At 41.8% G+C, this 22,405-nt stretch overlaps 1 protein-coding gene across 1 annotated transcript; it reads right to left on the bottom strand.

The window, feature by feature from the left end:
• Nucleotides 1–15,100: 15,100 nt before the first annotated feature.
• On the bottom strand, nt 15,101–21,927 carry znf1035 (zinc finger protein 1035). Its single transcript, XM_079165438.1, has one exon. The coding sequence runs from the start codon at nt 21,919–21,921 to the stop codon at nt 15,727–15,729; it is 6,195 nt and encodes a 2,064-aa protein (XP_079021564.1). The 5' UTR covers nt 21,922–21,927; the 3' UTR covers nt 15,101–15,726.
• Nucleotides 21,928–22,405: the final 478 nt, after the last annotated feature.

Consider the following 22,405-nt stretch of genomic DNA (forward strand, 5'->3'; position numbering starts at 1 on the left):
TGCCAAGGGGAAGAGGCATCGAACCGAGAGCTGCAGCTGCGGCAGGCGCGGAACAGAGCTACTCGTGGGGTTTATAAGGCGCATGCGCACTTCACCCAAGCACCGTTAAGAAAATCGCTGGGCGGTGCGGTGCGCATGGATGTAGGCGGTGCGCCATGGCTGCGCCCATCCAGGGCTGCGCCGCGGTGCGCTGCGGTCACAGTTGCAATTGCGGTTCATGTGAGGGGCTCCATCCTGCAGCCCTAAAGGCAAACTTCTCTCATACACAACTGAAATAATGCACAATGTATACCGAGCAGACTACACATTCAGAAAACTTTTTTTGTTGCATTATCACAAATTTAGCCAGATGTCTAACATAAAACCTTTTTTTCCCCAGGGTGGCCCCTAAGCATACCTTAGTGAATTACCATTTTTTGTTATCCCCTCATAATATTTGATGTAAAATCGTCTTTGAGACACATATTTAGGCACAAATAAAGATTATGAATACAAATCCAATCTCAACCCATCCACTATCAGCCTGACTTTCCGAAAGATATGGTCTCTAACACGAGAGACAAAATCCTGGACATCGTGGCTGACCACCCCACGGTGAAAAGCATCATTGTGCATACAGGAAGCTGTGATATTGTGTCTGAAGTTCTGAAGCAAGACTTTATTGATCTGTTAAACACAGTCAGCTCTGTCAAGGCTGCGGTGTTTATCAGTGGCCCTCTTCCACCAGTCAGAGGAGGAGATGAAGGATTCAGCCGGCTGTTTGCACTGAACAAACGGCTGTCAACTGCATGTACTGACCATTCAGTACATTTTATCAACAATTTCTACCTTTTCTGGGAGCGCAGACATCTTTTTAAGGCACATGGAGTTTGCCTGAACAAGCAGGGGTAAAACTGCTTACCTCTAACCTATTTTTCGTCCCGCGTCATCCGTCTGTTCCTATACTGCCAAGGAACGAGACAAGAGAAGTCTAAACAAGAGATAAAGAGCCAAGAGGAGGAGTCTCCAACCTCTTCATCAGGGACCGCCTCTGATTTCCCACTTTCTCCACCCTTCTGAGAGGAGGAGTCTTTACCTCCCTCACCAGCACCTACTTCCACCCCCCAGACTCCATCCAGGTCCCCCTCCTCTCTACTCACACTCTCCCCATCCTCCCCCCCACCTGGAGTTCACTGACCACATGGAAAAAGCTGGAACCAAACCCACTCCTCGCCACACTCCTCGACGTACAGCCCCACCCCCGCCACTGGCTCGAAGTCCTCAACCAGTTTTGACACATTCTGCGAAGTTAAAGCGCCCTGCCCGTCCCCCACCTCCACTACGGCTCCACAACCACCCTCTGTCTCCCTACCTGATAAAGGCAATCATTTATATATTCTGGGTCCAGGCTACAAGGCTAATGACACCAATGATTCTCTCCAGGAAAAGTCGGGGTCCTGTATGCAGCTAGCCTTCTCAATTCCTGTCCTAATAGTTTATAGAAAAAGAAAGGTGAGGCTGCGAAGAAACAATTGTAAACCTGCAAACTTATCAAACTGAACATTCATTCCTCGTCAACCTGTCCAAATAAATTGGGCAAATAAAGCTTTAAACACATTAAACTTGATTAAATGTCAGGTGTCTGTCAGGAAAAACATTTTTAATCAATGATTTTATGACTGGGGCCTCTTCTGTTCAACATCTACATGCTTCCACTAGCTCAGATTATGGAAAACAACAAAGTGTGTTATCATAATTATGCAGACGACACACAAATCTACATAACTATATCACCAGGGGACTATAATCACATACAAGGACTGGGTAAATGCATTGAACAAATCAACAACTAAATGTGCCAGAATTTTCTTCAATTAAACAAAGTAATTGTTTTTTGTACACTCTGAACAATTTCACCGTAAAATAACAGTAACTTACTGGCAGCAGGGACGCCAGTAATTTACTGTTACTTTTACGGTATCTTACCATATACTTGATTACGGTATGTGATAGTAGGATAACTGGGTTTTATGGTGATTTTACGTTATATGCCAGATTGTTACCGTTTACTTACAAAGGGTAATACAACCCAATAGTTTTGCATTTCATTTCCAACAAATAAAATAATCACAATAGACATTCAATACATAATTGTTGCAGTTGAATACATGTCTCAAGACAAATAATATTCACAATGTACTGCATGTTTAGAAGAAAACAAAGAATATCACAAAATCTTTAATGACCGGCTTAACTGAACTCATGAGGATAACCTCAGACCAGTAGCGCCGAGATCGAAAAGTGGCCGATGGTATGCTACTGTTGTTCAGTGGTAGGCACCTATCCCTGGAGTGGTATGCTACTGTTGTTCAGTGGTAGGTACCTATCCCTGGAGTGACTACTGTTGTTCAGTGGTGGACACCTATCCCTGGAGTGACTACTGTTGTTCAGTGGTGGACACCTATCCCTGGAGTGGTATGCTACTGTTGTTCAGTGGTAGGTACCTATCCCTGGAGTGACTACTGTTGTTCAGTGGTAGGTACCTATCCCTGGAGTGGTATACTGTTGTTCAGTGGTAGGTACCTATCCCTGGAGTGGTATGCTACTGTTGTTCAGTGGTAGGTACCTATCCCTGGAGTGACTACTGTTGTTCAGTGGTAGGTACCTATCCCTGGAGTGGTATACTGTTGTTCAGTGGTGGACACCTATCCCTGGAGTGGTATGCTACTGTTGTTCAGTGGTAGGTACCTATCCCTGGAGTGACTACTGTTGTTCAGTGGTAGGTACCTATCCCTGGAGTGGTATACTGTTGTTCAGTGGTAGGTACCTATCCCTGGAGTGGTATGCTACTGTTGTTCAGTGGTAGGTACCTATCCCTGGAGTGACTACTGTTGTTCAGTGGTAGGTACCTATCCCTGGAGTGGTATACTGTTGTTCAGTGGTAGGTACCTATCCCTGGAGTGGTATACTGTTGTTCAGTGGTAGAAAAAACAGAACTGCCGTGATCTCCCGAAAACTCCCTAAACATTGTTCTTTATACCTCCTCAAAGTCGGAAAGTATCAAAGCTGTCCCAAAACGTTGGAAACAGATGTCCGGGTCAATCAGTGATTGGCTGTAGTCGTGTTGTTCCCTCCTTGTATCGATCCGTCATTGCTCCACTTTCTGGCAGGACTTCTGATTAGCCCTCATGGTCATCTGTCCAGTTTCTCTGCGACCACTTCGATGTCTCTGGTCCTCGACCTATTCCCTTATATGGTCGTGAAGAGCCTGTCCCCTGCATTCCTTGCATTCCTCACTCACCCTATCTTCCCTGCTCTCTCTGCCTCATGGCTCAGAACCCTCTAACCTATGTGACTATACTTTGGTTCAATACTTCCAATGATTATGTTTAAGACTTCTACAAGTAAACCTATTGCAAACATATAATATATTCCATAAGTAAACATCCTGTAAACCTATAATACATTCCATAAGTAAATATATTGTGACTCTTAACATAATTTACATTCTTATCATTGTGAAACTTTTATTCACCACTAGGGGTGTTATTAATTCTACTAAATAATGCTTTTAATACTTAAATTCTTCACATATGCTACTGTTGTTCAGTGGTAGGCACCTATCCCTGGAGTGACTACTGTTGTTCAGTGGTAGGCACCTATCCCTGGAGTGGTAAAACATATCAGTGCAAGTCTTTGCAAAAAGCTAATACAAAATAATACAGTTTAAATTAACAGACTTGCCTAAATGATGAGCTGATTACGTTAGAAGAAATGAAGCTAAGATAATGGACCACAATGGACTAACGTTCAACACTAGAATGAGTTTAATCTGGTGTTAATGTTGCTCCTGTGATAACACACACGTAACGTTACCGTTAGCGTTACCTCTATGGGGTCAGATCAGTCTCAATAATTGCAAATGCACACAGAAAGACTCACAAATGCAAACAGAAAGATTCACAAGTGCGCACAGAACAATCCACAAATATATTCGATTTACAAATGCACACAGAAGGATTTACAAATAAATTTGACTCACAAATGCACGCAGAACGATTCACAAATAAATTCCAATGCACATATAAATAAATTACGATTTATATAAATGTAAAAAAAAAATCACAAATATATTTCTGCATTTGTATGTATTTGTGTGTGGATTTGTATGTATTTATTTGTGGATCATACTGCATTTATTTGTAAAACGCTCCACATTTGTTTGTGGGTTTTATGAGACTCCCCTGAAGTGGCTGGATTCGCAAATGTGTTTTTTTCACCATGGACCATCTGTAGCCAATCAGATGTCAGCCTCATTTTCAACCAATCACATGAGCGCAGCTTCCCCCTCCCCTCTCCACGAGGCTGCCAGCATATAATGCTTCATATATGGATGTTCCTTTTTGTTTCTATTTATGTAAAGTACACCAAATTGCCGCTGTGTACGAAATGTGCTAGAATTAAGTGTCATATTGCCTAATATAGATTAGTAGAAATCTAACACAAATAGCCCCAGACCACTGTTCATTTTGACCTGTCCATTAGGCTAGCAGAAGCTGCATTTTTCTGGTTAATGCTTATAAGGATATGATGGCCTTATTAACCAGCTTGGGGACCCCAGGGCAAAAAACAGCTGTAGGCCATTGGGGTTTCCCTGTGAAATAGGTGTGTCACCTCTAGGCTCCTATAATTTCATTTTATAATATGCTTTAGTGGTGCACACAGTGACAAAACAGATTTAAATTACCACAGACCAACTGCCAACAGGGAGCCTCCGAGCCCCTTTGGGGTCTGGGGCATTGGGCCACTTATCCAATTGATTCAGCCTTGACAACCTTAGCCAATCTCAAGCAATTCAATTCAATCCCTTCACCGGCACAAGTAATGGCCAGAAAGCTTTGTCCACTGAATGGCCAGGCCTTTGTCGTGGTATCCCTTGGGAAACAACATTGGTCTGTTTCACCAACCTGAGGTACAGTAGGTCCACATACATCCGGTAACCACATTGTCTCCAGCTACTGTAGTTCTTTAGCATTAGGAACAGTGGGTTTCTAACAGTACACATGTGATAAATGTCAAACTGCTTCCTGTTCTGCAAACTGGGCACATTGCCACACTGCCTTCCTCAACCTCTTGAATAAAGCAAGTGCTACTGGAACGAAAGAAGACTGCAATTACGGGCTGCTCTCTCACTGAAATGTGGATCTAGTGCATCACAGAACTTTCTGGGCTTGATAAGATAAATCTGAGCCACTTTCCCAAGAATGTGTGCTCTCATATTGCTATATGTTATACTCGAAGCACCTCAGCCAGGCTGAACATGAACCATATCTTCTTTTTCAGGATATGGATATTACATATTCTTGAATTTCCCAAACTATTCCCACACCTCAAGCAGCTCCTTAAGGGCTCCGCTGATCTGGCAGTAAGAGGTTTAAAGTTAAAGACTATATTCCTGCCAAGTGTTTTCAGAAACACTTACTCACTCTTGGTGGTGTGATGTCACGTAGGTCAATCCCCAACCAATAAAACGTCTCCTCATGAAGGAACCTTTTGCAAAGAAGTCAATATTCATTCAGTAACTTCGCTGACTGGACTGGAAGTTACTCCGATTCCCTAAAAAATGGGAATATCCTTCGTCCTGCTTGGGAAGATGACAGGGCATGCTCTCAGCTTCTCTTGCCGGATCAAGTCCAGTGCATCAGTGGCAGGCGCTAATGAATATATTGAAGGGGCCTTGGATCCTGTAATTACCCTTTTAATCCCTAAGCCTATTTTTAGGCCTCTGCTCAAAAATTGCATACCAATACTCAAAAGAGTGTATCTCTCTAACTACAAGGTCTATTTGAATAATTTTGATGTTATAATAACAGGAACACTTGTGAGATTTGTTCAGATGTGTAAAATCAGTGTATATGTTCCTGGTTAATACTAAATGAAGATGGCACAAAGCTCAAATTGAAAAGTTTCAGGTTCACCTGAAAAAAAAGCACTGCTATTGTTTTTTTGTCTTTGAAATAATGCAGTCTAAAGCCTAGAACTCTTTTTTTGGTTTTGGTACGGAGAGGTCAGCCCAATTTGTCATTGTGGAACCAGCTGTTCCAGCTGTGCCATTCTAATTTTATATACTATATAACTATATATTTCACTTGTTGTATGACTATTAGTGTTCAATCTATCCAAATACAGCAGTTTGACATCATTTTGAGCCATTTTGACCTCTCAGGGCCTGATTTAAGTCTCCTCCAGAGATTTTTCCGTCTCTCTCAGTGTGTGTATTAGAGTTTTCAAAAGCCTATGATTGGCCAATTTCAGGCCACGTTTTATGCGGAAATGACTCAGGAATGTGATGGGAGGAACCTGGAGTTGATTGACAGAATCCTTAGCCACTAAAAATCCAAAATTCACCTCGCCACCTTGAGTGTAAAATCGATTCGTCGAAAGGTAAAAATCACAACCCCTTCGTCCAGCAAGGTAGGTTGACCACCATTTTTTCATGGAAAACTTTAGAAACACATAGGACAGACGGCAGGCACATGGCTGCACGGATGTCTATGGGGATTTTGTCCGGTTTTGTCCGGTTTCTTCACGAAAATCATCTCACGGCGAGAAGCGATATGATTGTTTGCGATGGTTTGTTGGCTGTATGTTTATAATGGTTTCATTGAGAGAAATTCTGAAGATATCTCCGGATTGTTTGTCGAATCCTCTTGCTCTCCGATGTATCGGTTGGCCATGATAGCCGTTAGCTTTGTGATGATATCTGGTAGAAGAGTGCGAAGCTCGCTGTAGCTTGCTGAAAATACGTGATATTGTGGTACAACTTGTAGTTGATTATATTAGTTTGTCTATAATTGTGTTTGGAGTGAGTAAAATGGCTTTTTTGGAATTTTTTTCCCAGAATCTCTTCGTTAAGTGGGTATATAACATGTGTGTAACATTAATTATATTCGTTTCTGAAAAGTGCATTTTACGACGCTCTCTTCGCTAAACTCTCTCGCTGGTAACTGTGGAGAATTTAAGAATTAAAAGCATTATTTAGTAGAATTTATAGCACCCCTAGTGGTGAATGAAATTGTCACAATGATGAGAATGTAAATTAAGTTAAGAGTCACAATATATTTACTTATGGAATGTAATATAGGTTTACAGGATGTTTACTTATAGAAGATATTATATGTTTGCAATAAGTTTACTTGTAGGAGTCTTTAACATAATCATTGGAAGTGTTGAACCAAAGTACAGTCACATCGTTATGGGGGTTCTGAGCCATGAGGCAGAGACATCGAAGGGGACACAGAGGTGCTGGACAAATGGCCAAGGAAGGAGGAGGAGAACCGGAGACAACTGAAGGGAAGCAGACGGTCATAAAACAGCAGAGAGCACTCCTGGGTAAGACCATGCGGTCCCAGGTCAGAGGTGATGTCAGAGGTGATGTCACAAGGGGGCTAGCCATTGAGATGAGCAGTGGATCGATGAAGGAGGCGTCAGAGCGATTGGAAGCCAATCACTGACCCCAGAAGACGGCCTTTGTGTTTTGCGACAGCGTGGGACACTTTCCGACCATCAAAGGACATAAAAGGACTGTTTGCGAGGACGTGCGCCAGGCCATGGTAGTTCGCTTTGCAGGATCCGACTTGGTCGGGCCTGTGAGGGGAGTTGCACGTGGTCTCTGCTCTCGAGATGCATACTATCGATAGTGTATTATAGATTATAATTGTCATCATCAGTTTACAGTCGTCATTGTTTAATTAAATACTGTTTTGAATTTGGACCGGATCGAGTTACTTTATGATGCGCCTGCGCAGAAAGAAGTAAACACAGCAGCGGCCTTGCGCTTCCTCCACCAGTTTCAGCCTCAACAATTTGGCGCCCAACGTGGGGCAAATGGAATTCTGAGAAGGCTGAGGAGACGTGGATCGGTGGACACTTTCGAAGTGCGCACGAACTAAAGGTACGCAGAGCCGTTTTAATAAAAATCTGCATAGGTAGACTAGGAAACTTAGGCGAAAGTGTCCCACGATTGATGTCTCCTGAATGCTGGACACGAGGAGGAACGCAAGCCGGTAAAGTAGAAATTTAGAGTGACTGTAATACTGTATGAGGTGCATTTGCAATCTGAAATACTTATTTAACTAGTGTTGTTAACGCTATGAGCTTCGGGCTCTAAATATTGTTGCGAAATCCTACCGGTGAGGTCCGTCAAGAGTACGGTCCGTCAAGAGAACGGAGCGTCAAGAGAACGCAAGCTTTGAAGAAGCTAAGATAGCTACGGGCTAATACGAGTGGCATAAGCGGCTCTGAGTGTCGAGTGAATTGAGTTTGAGCACGTATTGCGAGTGATTACGTGGAATTAGCGACGGCTGTTTCATTGTCTCATGAGTGTGTCGTGTGATTGATGAAACGACGACTCTAACGGGAAGGGTACAAATTGTATACGAGCTTAAGAAGCCGAAACGAACGGTTCGCCAGAGGGCTAGCTATCTGGATGGAGGCTAGCCGCTCGAAAGCGCTATAATAACGCGTTCTAGGGAATTAAAACGACCAGTTCGCTAAAGGATTTTGCACTTTGGATTGAGGCTTAATCGCTTAAAAAGCGCTATAATAACTGAGTTCTAGGGGATTAAGACGAACAGTTCGCCAGAGGGCTAGCTATCTGGACGGAGGCTAGCCGCTCGAAAGCGCAATAATAACTGAGTTCTAGGGACCAGTTCGCTAAAGGATTTTGCACTTTGGACTGAGGCTCAATCGCTTAAAAGCGCTATAATGACTGAGTTCAGGGGAATCTAATTTGGGGGTTGGTAATAGGTAATGAATGGGGCGAATTGTGCATTTTGTTTTGTAACAGCTGTATTTTGTGATAAATGTTGTAGTGTTGTTGAAAGTTGTGTTGTAAGAAAGGGTAACGTACGGTGTGAATGAATTGTTTGAAGCCGGGAGCTAAAGGCCTGCTCCGGTGCTTACTATAGATAGTTGGATAAACGAGGAGATTATAAAATAACCGGTGCATGTGGAGAAGTCAAAGCACGGTCTAGCAGAAATATAGTGTGTGAATTCGGCACGTTATTGAGTTCAAACTATGGTGCTTTGTGTAACGTTTTCGCCAGTTAGCTTAGCTTGTTTCGTTAGAAGACGAAGCGAGGTAGCTGCTAGCATTAGCTACAAGCTGTTTCCGGTCACATCCGGTTGAAAAACCATAGAAGAAGAAGAGAACTCTGCACAACTAGCGGTTTGGATGAGTAATTGCATGATGATTACAGAAAACTCCATTACCCAGAAAACCTAGAGATGAAATCTGTTTAGAACTGCAAAATAGTTAACTACAATACGCCACCCAGTAGATTGGTAGATCGATTACAAAAGTAAGTTTTTGATGACAAACTTGTAGCATTCATTGTTTTTGACTCTATAATCTTTTAACTTGCATAGTGACTTCAATTGTTGCTTAGTATCAATATAGCATTTTAGACTACCGTAGATGATTTTACATGTACTTGTTCGATTGGAAATTAGTTTCAATTCAATAATTTAACTTCAGATGGTACGTTTAGCTTTAATCCAATATTTTGACTTTCAGTTTTAATTCAATTTTATTCTACAATTGTTAACTTTGATTCATATTTTAACTTGCATAGTTGATTTAGACTTTGATTCCAGCAGTTGTAATTTTTTATTTTATATTTTAATTCAGAATTTTAATTTTCATAATTTTTAATTTTACGATTTTTAATTGTAATGAAAAATAGAAAGATACTTAATCTTTCACTCAGTCAGGGCTACAGTCAGAATAGAGATTCGAGGGTAGACGGAGTAGAGAGTTTATTGAACGCTCCTAGCCTGCATAATGTTTACATCAACTTCGGCGAGAGGCTCACTTTATAGCCAAGTTGACTTAGGAGTACCAAGGGGGGTGCTTAATTAATTTAAAGCCAGAAATCAGATTTCTTTGAGATACTGAAATTTGGAAAATTGACTCTGATAAAAAATTGGTTTGTTTGTTTTGGGTTTTGTTCATTTTGGGGTTTTGTTTTGTTTTGTTTTGGTTTTTGTTTTATTTTGTTTGTATGTTTTTTGAGTAAAATTGGGATTTAAAAGTGCACTGAATCGGGACATAGAATATTTTTGGTAATATTCATAATAATGTTTCGATAATCAAATAATTGGGAGGGAAGCAAATTGGGGTTCCTTGAAAAGGCAGTTTTTGCCTAAGGAAAATTGTGATCAACTTTGAGTGTGCTTGGAGCAGAGAAAAAGGTGAAGCAAATACAAATATATTGATGTCCAAGAGGGAAAGAAAGAAATGTAAACTGGAAAGCATAGGTGGAGAGAGACGAATGCAGTGGTGAGACACACACACACACACACACACACACACACACACACACACACACACACACACACACACACACACACACACACACACACACACACACACACACACACACACACACACACACACACACAGATAATCTAAGAATTGGATTGTCATTTTTAAATTTGATCCCAACATTGTAGCCAACTACAGATTAGTGATGTATTCTAACTTTTACTGCTGAACTTTGGGTAGTTTTTTGTTTTGTTTGTTTTTTTTAGTCGAGGTACATGGTCGAGTGAATCCTGATCTGGGATTCCACTTCGCTGCCGTATGCTCCCCACCCACAAACAACATGGACGACACCACTCAACATGCCGAGGATGAAGAAGATGAACAAGACTCATTCAAGATCTACAGTGTCAGCCCTGACTGAAGGCTTTCCGCCATCCATGAGCCTGGAAAACATCACATAAGAGAATTGTGTGACATGGACAGAGAAGTTTCATCAGCACAGATGCAAGGATGCTCAGCTGATAAGGTGAGAGGCCATGACAGGAAGCTGAAAGATGGAGACTTTGAGACTTTGACACACACCAACTGAAGACTTTGGGTGCCATAAAAGTGGCAGCTTGAACATCAAAGAAGAGGCTGCTCATCCTCCATGAACAAGGAGTGGGTGAAAGGATCGACAATCAGCAATCAGACTGGGGGGGTGCAGCAGGCAAGCGGAGTGGACCCCTAGTGATGGTGATGCACACAATACAACAAAGAGGGTGAGTTAACTTTAGATTCTTAAATAACAAACTCGTACATTTAATACACACATTAGAAACTAGACAAACACCACTCACATCAGATGTATTCGAATGAAATTGAAGGATTTGGAAAGTTAAGACAAGTCACGTTAACTATTAAGGTATAGATGTTAGGAATGTCACATGCAGGCTGATTCACTTCACTGCACAGCACATATGTTACGTGAACTAGAGGAAGGTTAGAAGAAGTATGACTTAGAGAAGTGGAAAGGTTATGTTATAATGGTTATAATGAGTTTATTGGATGAAAAGTACCGCTGTTGTCTCTGTTTCTCTGTCTCCCACACAATCTGAGTTGTAAAAGGGGGAGATTCAACAAGTGTTCTGTTACGAGGCCGAGGAATGCTGTGATGTCTGACTGGCAGCAAGTCAGACTCAATACACTGACTTCAAAGGCACAAAGGATCTTGATAAACAACAGTAATAAAGATGGAGATGCATAACAGATTTGTTTCTCTTGAACAGGAATTTCTGCAGCTGATGCCTGTAGAATTGTGCCTTAAGTGTGCCTGCAAAAATATTCCTTACGTGTGATATTCAATTATTATAAAATTGTGAATGAATAAGCCTAGACAATTGCCACATGATCGCTTCCATTGTTACGCTAAATTAGTTTACAGCAGAGATAGCGTGGCAAAGGGGGGATAATGTAATGTCATTTTTTGATTTTGTTGTAAAGACAGATCCACATTTTGTATTTGGTAACGTCATGAAAAATCGCAACCTTTGAATTAAATTAGAGCTAAAATCCAAGTCTTTTAACTCAGTGATAGGACTTTAGGAATATAGAAGATAGGACATGGAAGGAGATTGAATCTTATACTTTAATTTTGGTAACTGTACAGTGCAGGTTATAATCTTGATGTATCACTAAATTGACACGAGTGAAAAGCAAATTCACCACCGTTGGACGATGATGAAACACCTGGAACTATGTGGCCTTAGAGGCACAATGTGTTGTCTACTGTTTTTCAGCATGTAAATTGTAACACCTATTCTGCTTACACATCATGACACCTGTGTAAAGAATGATCCTTTTCCCTACACAGCTTGTACTTATTTTAGAAATGCTACACGAGAACTGTTAGAAATGCTTTAGAATGTATTAGCCTCAAGAATTGTTAATGCAGATGTTCAAGTGGATTCCTGCAGAGATTGATTGACAATTAGTGAAACAGATATACAGAGCAACCAGTTATGAGTTGATGATGCATTGATGGATACAACTGTTTAATATTCAATTGTGAGGGATTGTGTTATTCCAGGGAATTGATTAATTCGCTGTGAACAGCGAATTAGGGGGGATTTGTGGAGAATTTAAGAATTAAAAGCATTATTTAGTAGAATTTATAGCACCCCTAGTGGTGAATGAAATTGTCACAATGATGAGAATGTAAATTAAGTTAAGAGTCACAATATATTTACTTATGGAATGTAATATAGGTTTACAGGATGTTTACTTATAGAAGATATTATATGTTTGCAATAAGTTTACTTGTAGGAGTCTTTAACATAATCATTGGAAGTGTTGAACCAAAGTACAGTCACATCGTTATGGGGGTTCTGAGCCATGAGGCAGAGACATCGAAGGGGACACAGAGGTGCTGGACAAATGGCCAAGGAAGGAGGAGGAGAACCGGAGACAACTGAAGGGAAGCAGACGGTCATAAAACAGCAGAGAGCACTCCTGGGTAAGACCATGCGGTCCCAGGTCAGAGGTGATGTCAGAGGTGATGTCACAAGGGGGCTAGCCATTGAGATGAGCAGTGGATCGATGAAGGAGGCGTCAGAGCGATTGGAAGCCAATCACTGACCCCAGAAGACGGCCTTTGTGTTTTGCGACAGCGTGGGACACTTTCCGACCATCAAAGGACATAAAAGGACTGTTTGCGAGGACGTGCGCCAGGCCATGGTAGTTCGCTTTGCAGGATCCGACTTGGTCGGGCCTGTGAGGGGAGTTGCACGTGGTCTCTGCTCTCGAGATGCATACTATCGATAGTGTATTATAGATTATAATTGTCATCATCAGTTTACAGTCGTCATTGTTTAATTAAATACTGTTTTGAATTTGGACCGGATCGAGTTACTTTATGATGCGCCTGCGCAGAAAGAAGTAAACACAGCAGCGGCCTTGCGCTTCCTCCACCAGTTTCAGCCTCAACATAACCCAAATGGGGCTCGTTCGGCATTAAAAGTTTTCGCCAATTTTCAATTTTATCTCTACCTATCCAAGATCATAGCATGCAAAAGGCTTGCAGTTGTTACTGATATTCTCTGTCTCTGGGGCACAGCAGCTAAATCTGTTGTTTTTCCGTGTCCCGATATATTATCCCACAGATGAACTGGGAGACAACCAAGACCAGCAGAGTGATTTTTATCTTTCGATTTTCTAATTGAATGGTCTGCCTCTGAAGAAGTGAGAACAGCCTGCTGTGATATTTACACATCTTATCCTATGAATTAAGGATTTATTTCAGCCAAACCACAGTTGCTACAGTGGAAAAACTAACCAAGATGTGTCAGAATTTTATTTATTTTATGGTTTCTGTCCGGTTTGAATGAAGTGTGTGTTACGATGAGTTAAAAAAGGCAATTAAGCCTGTCTTAGGTCGACGTAGAAGAAAAACTTAAATTCCGAAGGTGCAAGGTTGCATCTTTCCGTTAAGGTGTAGCAATATTTCCTTCATTAACATTTTGTTTATTTATCAGACGTAGTTTGAGCGCAATGAATTCTGGTACATGTAGGCACAGCTGGCTCTACTCCCCCAGAAGGAGATCAGCTTTCTCGGTCAATAAAGCACGCACTTTATTTCTTCAGTGGACTACATTTACCATCAGCATTGATTGGACATCCACATAAAAGGTGGCACATTTTTTACTCATTAAAGTAAAGTATGTCATCTTAAATTTGAGTAGGGGTGCCCACATCGCTGGGATTGATTCACAGTATTTTTCTATGCTAAGATTACAAGTCAAAAGAGCATGATACGGTGACCAAAGCAAACTATTTCGTAATACTATGGTTAAGCAGCACCTATGAGGGGTACTCCAGAAACAAGACTTATTAACATGACCCTCTACATTTAATTCAGGAGCTATCAGATTTTCAAGAACAAGTCCAAGAACAGGGCTCATAAAAATGCCCCTTTAACAGAAACCAAGATTACTGTATCTGTTACTGTGATAACTAATGGCCTGAAACTAACCTGCAGTGGTAGGCTCTATGGGGTTGAGCAGGTGCTTCAGTCCGGAGCATCCATCCAGACTGAAGCAGTTTTTAGTACCTTCAGTCCTTCATCTCATTACACCGTAAGTCAGATATATGTATAATATTTAGTTTTTCTTTTTTTATAACAAAATGAATACAACTTGATATGGTTAGGTATACCTACTTACTTTAAACTCAGGTGTGAATTAGTGTTAAGATGCATGAATCTCACATTTTAGATACAGTATGTATTTTAATAGAAGTCTGTTTGTATTGAAACACCAAAATAAAGATAATCTTAGAGCAGGACTCTGGGCATTTACGCCATTACTTTCAAAAGGGTAAGAGTTTGATTAGATAGAAGAAACAAAATAGACCACGACATTTAATAGTGTTTTGGAGTGCAGAAAACAAATGGTATATTGTTTTGCCTTTTCTACAAAAATAATTCTGTGTTGGCAAACTAAATATTCAACGCGCTTTCCTAAAATGTTTTTGCTCCAGTATGTGAACAATATTGCACAAAGTATTTGTTTGTGCCAGTAATATCTACTTCATTCCTCATTTGGAGTACATTAATGTGCTCTGTGCGTGTCGACTCGGCTCATATTTTGGTTGGTGGATTTAAGTGCAGCTTTTCATTGCAAGCTTCCTTTCTGTTGGCTTCCCACAAAGTACACAGAACTACAAAGAAACAGAGACACAAATTGATTTTCTAGTTGACTTTACTCCATAATTGAATGCATCAACTCAAATTTCTTAAGAAAGTAACATTCTCAGGTTGTTTTTGTGAAAAGAATATTAAATTGAAACGTATTTTGCATGTACAGTAAACTTGCAAACTAGCAACTTGAAAAAAAAATGCAACCCATTATAAATACAGGGAAATGTTTAACTGAAAAATACAAAATGATCTATAGTACATATTGTACAAAATTCCAATAGATTAAAATGACCAGCTAGAAGTTTATCTTACATATTATCAACAAAACTAAATGTCAAACATCAGACGATCATGTTTGATAAAAACTACAGCCTTTATCCAAGACTTTCCATAAACATCTTATCCAATCATCTGTATTCATCACACAGAATGCTTAACAGCTTTACGAGCCATAGATTCACAAACAAAAACAAAAATTATCCGGCTCATTTACAGTATATAAATCCCATATTCGAACAAAAAAAATATATATACACTGTAAATAGAAACGCAGGTGGAGAGGGTCTGTCATAGAGACATGAGCCAAGCTCTTTGCTAGTATGTTACAAGAGTCAAAAATACAAATTGGATCTAAATTGTGAGAACAATTGGAGGTACACAGTCACATGTAAGGCATGGAAGGGATTTCGAGTTACTATAGCTAGCTATTCAGAAGGAGGATAAGGTAGATGGTTTGCAACAACCCTTACTGAGAGGACCCAGCATGAGTCTGTTGATGTTCCTCCAGTAGGTGAGGAAAAGCGAAGGCTTTGTCACATTCTGTGCATTCATACACAACTTGGCCAATATGGCTTTCTTGGTGCCGCTTCAGATGAGACCACTGGCTGAATGACTTGTAGCACATATCACAGCGGAACGCTCCAACTTCATTTTCAGCGTGCACTCTCATATGCGATGACAGATCTTGTGCCGTATTAAACTTGGCGAAGCACTGGGTACATTTGAACCCGCTTTCGACCGGGGATTGAGCCGTGGTTTGTTGAAGATGCCTTTGCTCGTGCACTCTGAGGTACCGCTTCCTGGCAAACGTTTTTCCACAAAGCTCACAATTGAATGGCTTTTCATTTCGGTGCCGTTTATTTTGATGCTCCAAAAGACCACTCTTTGAGGAGAACTGCATTGAGCAAACAGCGCAGTTGTACAAGTCCTCTCCAGTAACGTCGATATCCTCCTCCTCTCCTGCTGCTGCTTGATAATAAGTTAGAGCGGATGTCTTCGCTGATGGATTTGAGTATTCAGCCTCTTTTGATGCAGGCTGATGATGGGAACAGTGGTGCTGTTGGAAAGCATCTTTTCCCCAAAACCTCTTGCCACACTGGCAGTCAAATTCCACAGCTGATGTCACATGATAGCGCTCGTGTTCTTCAAGCTTACTTTTAGAGGGAAGTGTCAATTTACAAATTTTGCACTCAAAGGTACCATCAGGATGCGTGGGGAAATGACAAATCAACTCAGTGGCACTGGCAAAACACTGATGGCAAACGGGACATATGAAACCGTGTGTTTGAGCCACATCTGTATCTTCGATGCTTTGTTTCATTTCTGCTGCAGCATCACCATGGCTCTTCAGATGGCAGAGGAAGCGCTGAGAGGTAGCAAAACTATTGTTGCACTGATTGCACGGATATTCACTATTAGATATGTGATCGGTGGTCCTGTGCTTTTTCAGGTGAGATGCATGCAGAAAATATTTATTGCAGTCTGAGCAGGAGTATGGCCGCTCTTTGGCTTCCATGCAACCATGCTCCGAGAGCTCCTCTGGGTCTCCGAAACGCTCGCCACAAACACCGCAGCGATATTTAAGTTCTTTCGGGGATGAGCATTCAGAGAGCAAAGCGGACTTCTCATGTTCTTCCCTTGAAATTGGAGGTGGGGGGCAGTCACTTGACTTAGAGTGGCTTTTCCGATGCTCAACTCTACTACTCTTGGAGAGAAACACAAGACTGCATATATCACAAGGGAAGTTCTCTTCACGGTGGGTAGACATGTGTTCCGCCAAATGCAACGGCCCTGGGAAACTGAAGTCACACTTGGAACAACGGTAGGGACGGCTCTTTCCATGAGTATGCTTGTGTTTACGTAGCGCAAAGAGCGAGACAAAGCCCCTACCGCACGCCTGACACTGAAATTCAGACTTGTGCATTCGTTGATGCTGCTGCAACTGGGACGCCTGGAAAAAACATCTACCACATTCTGCACATTCGTGTGGTTTTTCACCCAGGTGACAACGCTGGTGGTCCTCGAGACTTTCCGATGTCGGGAATGTCTTTCCACACACATGGCACGGGAAATATGGCGCAGAGTCTGAGTCGCTGTCCTCACTGCCGGTATTTTCATCCTCATCGCTTTCACCAGTTGTGCTGATTTGACTGCTGGATGGTTGTTCAGCGGGGCTCTTTTCCTGGCCAGTTCTCACAAGATTCCTCTGCTCATTTCGATGCCATCTTCTATAATGTCTTGCCAGTGATTTTTTGACGGAATAGGCCTTGTTACAGAAACGACAAGAAAACACATCGTCTGGATGCTCTTCTCTGTAATGATTACATAGAGATGGTCTTGTCAAAAACCTGTGATTACACAGTTTGCAAGTAAAAGGCCTTTTTGGGTCATGACATGTTCGGTGGATTTCAAGATCAGATGGGGTCTTAACAACTTTGGGGCAGTCAGGGCAAGAGTATTTCCCATCGGTTCCATGTATCTTCATGTGTCTTGTAAGATTTCCTTGACTAGCAAACTCCTGCCCACACTCAATACACGCATTGCGCTTTTTCGCTTGTTCTTGTCTTCCATGGTCTTCAAGGTGACTAATGAGCATTAAGCCATCCGTGAAGCTCTCATCACATTCTGAACATTGGTACTTCACAACTTTCTTCTCTTTACTTGAGCTGCTCTGCACCTGTTTTCCTTCTGAATTTTCGGAGGATTTGTCCATTGACTCATCTTTGCAGGAGAAGCTGGTCTGCAAAATGCCAGTGCCACTTGATTTGGAGGCCTCTTTGAACACTAGAACAGAGTCATTCAGCACAAAATCAATCTCTGCTTTCAAAGGAACTTCCAACTGCTGGGTTGTACTTCTCTCTAAAATGTGCCCAGATCGACATTTCCTTTTGTGATTACGGAGAAGCCTTTTATTCCAGAAGCCCCTCTTGCATGTTTTACAATTGTAAGGATAGTCCATTGTGTGTACACGCAGATGACCAGTTAGCCCAGCTTTATTTGTAAAGGACATATTGCACTCTGGGCAGGACAATGGATTGGGGACCGTACTCTCAAGAGCTGTATCTAGTTTACAGATTAATTTAGCACCATCACTGAGCTGTTTGTCATAACTCTCATCCAAAGGCTCTTTTTTTATGTTTGCTATATTTGACAGATGATATTGTAGGGGAGCAGAGGATATTGGTGGAACCATTGTTTCCAGCTTGTGTGCATTTAAAAAATGCTCTTGAAGCTGTGAAAATAGCAAGAAACGGGAACTACAGTATGCACAAGAAAAGCCTTTTGGTGGGCTTTTAGTGGTTGACTGTTGGCTTTGGCAAACTGTGGACTTGGATAATCTTGGTGTGCATCGTATTTTGGTGCACTTTGGGGCATGACGAGTCACGTAATCCTTCCTTATAAATCTCTGGCCACAATCATCACAGGCAAATGGCCGCTCTCCTGTGTGCAGGCGGGTGTGCACGATCAATTGCCAGGGGTGTTGAAAAGCACGGGGGCAATAACTACATGTGTGTTTGTACTTTTTGCTCAAATAAGGCTGGATACGATGTATTATTTTATTTCTCAACCCTATAGGCGGGTTTGTCACATTTTCTGTTGGTGGATCAGTTTCCAGTGGCAGAGAAGCATTTGTTTCTAGGGAGAGAATCCTGCACTTCCTCATCTTCTTGTGCTTTTTCAGAGATTTTTCATGAGCAAACGACGAGCCACAGCGTGTGCACTTGAATAATTTTGTAAGATGGAACATAGTGTTATGTCGGGAAAGCTTAGATTGAGTGGAGAAGCTCCTTGAACAGTCTCTGCACTCAAATGTCTCCTGCTTTTCAGCAGCTGCCAGCATACCAAGCCTATTTTGCCAACCCTTGCCAACATCATCTAAACTGATTTTGGGAATACGGACTTCCAATCGTGTCTTTTTCCCTCTACAGCGAGTTTGATGTACTTTCAGATGATCATACCTTGAAAAGCAGCTGTCGCAGGCTTTACAGAGATATGGTTTCACTTCATTGTGTGTCAAAATGTGACGTCTCAGGCTTCGTGGTTTCACGAATGTCTTGGTGCAGAATTTGCACTTTAACCCAGCGTCCCCTTCTGCTTTGGGCTTTTGTGCTGCCTCACTGAGAGTAGGCATCTTTGACAAAGGAGTTGCAGCAGAGCCTTTGACTTTCGACTGCCCCTCTGTGTAAACACCATCACAGAAAGCTTCATGCTGCAAACACATAATCTTCTTTCCATAACTGTGTCCACAGCGCATGCATGCATAGGGGTACACACCAGTGTGTGACGCAATATGTCTCAAAAGTAACGATCTGTACCTGAACCTCTTTGTACAGTGCGTGCATTTAAACTGAAACATCTCTGTTGCATTGGACTTTGGAGGCATTATGCGGACATCCTGGCTCGTCTGTGAAGTGCTTTTACAAACATCGCCATTGACGGATGATAAGCCTGAAGTTCCTGTGCAGTTCCTCCGATGTTGACTTAATTTTGTAAATCCAAAGTACTGCCCACATCCTGAGCATAGAAGCAGAGTGTTTGCCTTGTGGCCATGTTGATGATTTTTCAGGCGGTTTTTCCTAAAGAATCTCCGTGGACAGTAGACACACCGATGCGGCCCCATCTTACCGTCAGACTCCATTTTGACCAGTTGTATGGTTTGAGTAGGCAAACACTTCTCATTGTGAAGTTTAAGATACAAGTTACGGTAAAACTGTTTTCCACAGTTGGTGCAGGAAAAGGGCAAGTCTCCAGTATGTTTCATCATGTGGCGCAGCAAATAGCGGCGATTCACGAAATCTTTTTTGCAAAATGGACACTGGTACGACGAGGACCCAGATATATGTGTAAGACAATGTTTCCTCATTACTTGGGCATCATTAAATACCTCTTTGCATAGAGAACACTGTAGCTGCTTTGACCCATCCAAGGACTCCTGTGGTTTTAATAATGGTCTCTCTCCAAAACAACTTATCTTCTTTTCTCGTTTTTTGTGGGCGTTTAGGTGCCTAAGGAGATGTGCAGGATACTGGAACTGCAGATGACAGTCTGGGCATCCAAGCATTCCCCTTTTATTATGGGAGCTTCTGTGCTGGATCAGTTCGCCAATAGTTGGAAGAATCTTTCTGCAGACAGTGCACTGTATCCTCCTCTGGTGAACAATTTTATGACCAATCAGATAGGCACGCTTTTTGAATCCTTTGCCACATTCCAGACAGCGGTATGGTCTTTGGCCTCCGTGACTGCGCACATGTTTCTTCAGTGACTGTGGTGATTCAAAACATCTTCCACAAAACTTACAGGTCAGGGCAAGACTGCCAGTTGTCTCAGTTGATTTGGAGTTATCCTTATTCTCTCCAGTGTTTGAACTACTTAAAGTTGCTGGTTTAGACATGGTGGAGAAAACTGAATTCCTGTACTTGAACATTTTACCAGTGAGTTTAAACAGCTCATGTTTCTTCATATGTCTGTACTTTCCGGAAGCATGACAAAAAATTGCTGGACAAAGATTGCATTTGTAACGTGGTACAGTCTTGAGGGCTGTTAACGCTGGGGGTGTTCGTTTTTTCTGTTCACTTTTCTTTGACTGAGTTTCTTGCTCAATTTCCTTTGTTTTCTTCTGCTCAACCTGTTCCTTTGATGTTATCCTCTCTTTAGCAAGCCGATTTACACATTCTCTGAGGCAAAATGATTTAATATGTCTGTACCGGTTGCTTGCTAAAGTGAAGGTAACATGGCACAAGGGACACCGATATTTACCGGACATTTTTCCCTTCCCATCACATATGGAGTTTCTTACGCAGTCACGCAAATGCCGAGCTCTGTTGTAGGAGTATTTGAAAAGCCGTGGACAGAGAGGACACTTATATTCCCCTTTTGGGGTTTTCTCACCACTGCGTTTTGTGGTACACCGACTTGATGAAACTGCCAGACTTTTTCCCTTGTGTACGTTGAAGAAGTGCTTTTTGACCTTTTCTGCAGTTGAGAAGGTTTTACCACATGAACTACACCGATGGGTTTTAGAGATGTCGAAAAGCTTTACATAACATCTAGGTAGATCTGGATATGGTTTGTTCTTTACATGGTCCTTTTGTAGAGGTGTTTTAGTTTCTTTGATATCAGAATCAGCATCAGAATTTGTAACTTCACGGTTTGACCCCTTGCATCTGCCAGGTATTTTCTTGTGCCTTTGCATGCTACTAGACTGTGAGAAGTACAATCCACATCCATTGCACTTATAGGGTGTTTTGCCAGTGTGAGATCGTATATGGCTGATATATTGAGTAAGTGTTGAAAATGGGAGTCTGCATCGAATGCACTTGTAGCTGCCACCGCGGTTTCTTTTCTTCAGTCGGCTGGAGTCAGAAGAGAGCCGAGGGCCATCCTTGGTCACCCAACACACATGTTTCTCCGATTGTTCATTCCTCATCAGGTAGACATTACAAGTTGTGCAAAACTGAAAGTTTTGCACCGAATGGCAACAATGGTGGTGTTCAATTAGATGATCTACATTGTGGGTTGTGTGTTGGCAATCGGTGCAATGATAAGAGTTACTCACTCCATTTACTGACTCGGATGTCTTCAATATGACAACAGGTTGCAGCCGTTTTCTCATTTGTATAGAGGATTTGATTTGAGGTGCTTGTCCTTCTGAATAGTTCATGCTGTTGCTGTCAGGTCTGGCCACAGAAGTGTCATTATACGGACTTATGTCAAGTTTTGTTTCATCAGCATCACATGAAGAATCATCTCCTGACAGTGGTTCACCATAGAGGACGCCAGACAAGGACAGCTCATCAGCAGATGTGTCCAACTCTTCTTCAGCAACATCTCCATTAAGACTTCCTTGTTCTACAGCCACTGGACTTTGATGGTGGGACTGTTCTGGAGAAGAGGTTACATTTGTATTCTCTGCTGGACTTGTCAATTCCTTTTCTTCACAGGTAGCTAGGTCTGTGCTTAAGGTGTTTGACTTTGAACAAGATTGTAAACTGTTAGAAACACATTGTCTTTTACAGTCACCAGTCGGAGCAGTGTCACTACAATCCGGTGCTGAGGAGGTTGGTGTTCTCTCTTCTGGTGAGCTTGTCGATTCCGTTTCGAGACAGGGATTTATGTCTGTGCTTGAGCTGTTTGGCTGTAAGCAG

This window comes from Pholis gunnellus (assembly GCF_910591455.1).
Source record: "Pholis gunnellus genome assembly, chromosome: 8".
Lineage (NCBI taxonomy): Eukaryota > Metazoa > Chordata > Actinopteri > Perciformes > Pholidae > Pholis > Pholis gunnellus.